This window comes from Apaloderma vittatum, unplaced genomic scaffold (assembly GCF_000703405.1).
Source record: "Apaloderma vittatum isolate BGI_N311 unplaced genomic scaffold, ASM70340v1 scaffold12535, whole genome shotgun sequence".
In the NCBI taxonomy this organism is placed as follows: Eukaryota; Metazoa; Chordata; class Aves; order Trogoniformes; family Trogonidae; genus Apaloderma; species Apaloderma vittatum.
Window position 1 is genome coordinate 15693 of NW_009717685.1, and position 3907 is coordinate 19599.

Consider the following 3907-nt stretch of genomic DNA (forward strand, 5'->3'; position numbering starts at 1 on the left):
TGACAAATATCACTTTACTGAACTTCCTTTATACTCTCCAGAGACCTAGCTGCCTCTCCAGCAAAGTCTACTTGAGTCATATTAACATATCATATGATCAGAGAACTATCCACAAATCTTAAGTGATTTTAAAATGCCTTACAAATTAAATTAAAATCATCTTGTCTAGCAGCTATATCTGACAATTATTCAACAGACAACCTTCCCCTGCTGGCCTGTCCAATGCAGCCTATGGGTATTTATTTCAGTGTTCTAAAAGCAAAGCTGATTAAGCCAAATTCACATCACTGCAACCATCACAAGCATCTCCCAACTGTTCTGCAGCCACGCATCAGAAATTGGGGATTTTTCTTTTCCTGCAACTAAGCTGACAGAGGAAAAGACAGAGTTCATTCAACAACAAACTCTGTGTGTCATGTTCTTAGCTATATCACCAGCTATATAGTACCAGTTAGTATGTCCCAGTGCCATTCCATCTTCCAAATGAGTTACAGAAATAATAGAGTTTGGGATAGCTCACTTTTTTAGTTGGTTGAATTTTTTATTTCTTTTGGTGTTTTGTTTGGTTTTTCTTTTCCCTTAAGGGAAAAAAACGACTCTGTATTCATAACAAGTACACAATTCTGTCAATTTTCAAAGATATGCATTGCAGGAGAGATTCAGTCCCTCAGGTTCTCTTCAACGGGCTTTCAGGACTACGCTGACCCTTTCAGACACACACCAGCCTGCCTTCAGGCCTATCAGTATATCAGCACTTTTTAATTTGTCCCAGAGAGACTAAACTCCTCATGCTGTGAAGTTTCAGTATCTACTCACCAGCAGTTTCTTGACAGCGTTTGGTGAAAAAGGTCCTTAAGGAAGCCTCGCAGTCCTTGCTAACAACATCTCTCCCTGCCTGATCTGCTCTCAGTTGCTTGTGTTGCTGGCCAGTCACCTAACAACAGCCTGGGGAGATCACTGTTCTTTCTGCTACTCCTTTTGTAATGACTTACAATATAGGGCTTACACACTTCAATACACGTTATTCTGTGATTGAATTACTTAATCAGTAATATATGGTACTTGTCTATCTCACCCAAGGTGTTAAGGAGAGCCTGCAGGATGAGGAGGAGAGGGCATATCTTGAGTTCATAATGAAGATGCTATATTTCATACCTGGCACTAATTAAAAGAATGGCAGACGACTGCAAAATGTATGATTAGTTTAAATGGATGAGAATTAAGGGAAAGCACGAAACCAACCAAACAATAAAAACTCACAAGTATACAGGAATCAACCACAAGTGTCAAACTGAGTTGCTTCCTGAGGTACTTACGGAGCTGTCAGATAGCCTTCCAAGAAGCCAGCCGCATACATGATATCTTCGTTGCTTAAGGTCTGAGTGCCATAGCCTGCTCTGATCTCCAGAACTCCCCAACCTGTTGTCTGTATACTGTTGTTGTAGAAACCATAGGCATCTCCGCTCCTGTCCAGTGTATTCCTGACCTGAAGTGTTTTTGCAGCTCTGTTCCAGTACACAGTTGCATAACGGATTTCTATGGTGCAGAAGAAAGGGGACAAGGGAAACAAACATGAGTAGGTATTTCCTATTTAATACTAAAATGTCCAGACAATATTGCAGTAATTTTAAAAAGTTAATTTGATAGCTTTCCATCAGATTTAGTTCCACTATGAGGAGTAACACTAATTTTAACATACTGAGGAGTGACACGAGAACTAAATGGAGTTTTACCAAGACAAAAGCTGCAGCTAAATACTCTCAGGTTACTTTTCAGGAAATTGTCTACAACTCTTTCAGTACAGAACTCCAACACATCTGAGTCTTGACATAAAAACTCAATAAAAGTATTTCCTTACCTGGCAGAGAAGAAAATCTATAAAAATCCTTGTGAAAGTAACCTTAGAACACAGCATGCCTTAGCAACTGCAAAGGATTATAAGTTAACTGTTGACTTTCAACCTAAAGATTCAAAAGGCTATGAAAGTTTTCCAAACATCCTTTCTGGGCAACTAATGGTTGAAGTGACATTATTGAACAGGAGCACTAGAACTCAGTGGATCACAAGCTTAAAGACAAAAGCACCACAGGTATGCAATCCTTTATAAGACACAAAATCTCTGTCACCCAGTCAAAAGAGAATTGATCCCAAGTGTGAAACAAACAGGTAGGAAGGGCACTAGGCTGCTCACAGTTCTGCTGTTAAGAAACATTCCTCATTTTGTATTTTAAGCTTGTCGAGCTAAAGAAGAAAGAGCCAGGTAAACTGCTTTCCAAAAAAACCCAAAATCAAACAAAAACAAACCCACAGCCAACTACGTATCTAATTCAACCTTCCCTAAGACTGGACCTGACTACATCAGATCTCTACTACATCACTACTACAGTATTGCAAGTGAAAAGAGTTCAAAAACCATGAGTCATACTGTTCCTGAAATTATTTGAAAGTTTTAATGGATAACTTCAAAAACACTTATAACTACTGAGAGCCAGCAACGTCTTTATTCACCTGACACTTCTCCAGAGTAAGGCAACTAGTCCTTCCAGTTTATTGCAAGAAATAACCATTTGGTTACTACTAATAACAATTCATACTGTGCATCGTGCCCATAATAACTGCAAAATGGAGAGCTAGATCTAAGGCCGGATGATCTCACACAAAATACTTGGTATGTATTCTATGATAATGGAACTGTAAAAAAAGGCAATACAATGCCAGCACAATACCTAATGTTCTTCAAAAAGCTGCAAGTAAAATGTTTTTGATTAAGCAGGCAGTTTGATTTCAAATTAAGCACACCCACTTTATTCAGTATTCTAAAACATAAAGAAGCTACTTTTATGAAGAGTCGTGGCATATTTGAATGAAAAAGCAAAAATACTTTCCAAGAATTAAGTTCTTTCTGCAACTAATCGCTTTTTGACATAGCAGTTACATAGTTGCTTTAAACCAGTTTTCACCCATTTCAACAGACTGCTGAATAATCTCTGTGACTCAAGAACTGAAAAGCTATTCTCTCCTGCAGTTCCAGAAAGAATAGCTAGAACTGGTTTCTACTGAGAATCACAGAATGGCTGAGGTTGAAGGGGACCTGTAGGGGTCATCTTGTCCAATCCTCTCGCTCAAGCAGGGTCACCTAGAGCAAACTTCCCAGGATCATGTCCAAATGGCTTTCAAGTACGTCCCAGAAAAGAGTTTTTTTACAATCTCTCCGGACAGCCTGTGCCAGTGCCTGCTCAGCCTCATAGTAAAAAAGCATTCAAAGAGAACCTCCATTCAAAGAAAACCTCAGTTTGTGCCCATTGCCTCTGGTCCCATCACTGGGCTCCGCTGAGAAGAAGCTGGCTCTGACTTCTTTACGTCCTCCTTTCAAGTATTCGTACACATTGGTAAGATCTCCCAGCACCTTCTCTTCTCCAGGGGGAGCAGTCCCAGCTCTCTCAGCCATTGCTCACCTAAGAGATGCTCCAGACCCTTAATCACCTTCATAGCCCTTTGCCATGCTCTCTCCAGTAGCTCCAGACCTCTCTTGTACTGGGGAGCCCAGAACTGGACCCAGCACTCCAGGCATGTCCTTACCGATGCCAAGCACAGGGGAAGGATCACCTCCCTTGACCTGCTGGCAATACTCCTCCTGATGCAGCTCGGGGGACAGCTATCCTTTTTTGCCATGGGGACACATTGGTGGCTCATGTTCACCTTGGCCTCCATCAGCACCCTCACTGCCCTCTTCTGCAAAGCTGCTTTTGAAATGGAGAGCCCCCAGCATATATCAATACCTGGAGTTACTCCTCCCCCGGTGCAGGACTTGGCATTTCCCTTTGCTGAACTGCACGAGGTTCCTGTCAGCCCATTTCTCCAGCCTGGTGGGGTCTCTCTGCTGAACAGCAGCACGACCCTCTGATGC

The 3907-nt window shown here is 41.5% G+C and overlaps 1 protein-coding gene across 1 annotated transcript in view; it reads right to left on the reverse strand.

The window, feature by feature from the left end:
• The window catches only part of LOC104274383 (phospholipase B-like), a gene marked incomplete at its 3' end in the record, with an annotated part of 17576 nt that extends 14128 nt beyond the window's left edge, over window positions 1-3448 (reverse strand). Inside the window, exons 1-2 of the mRNA XM_009869995.1 lie at window positions 3307-3448; window positions 1317-1536 (exon numbers count right to left, since the gene is read on the reverse strand). Of these exons, the coding sequence (XP_009868297.1) occupies window positions 1317-1536; window positions 3307-3448 (362 nt within the window). The remainder of the gene's footprint in view (window positions 1-1316; window positions 1537-3306) is intronic.
• Between the last annotated feature and the right edge of the window lie 459 nt (window positions 3449-3907).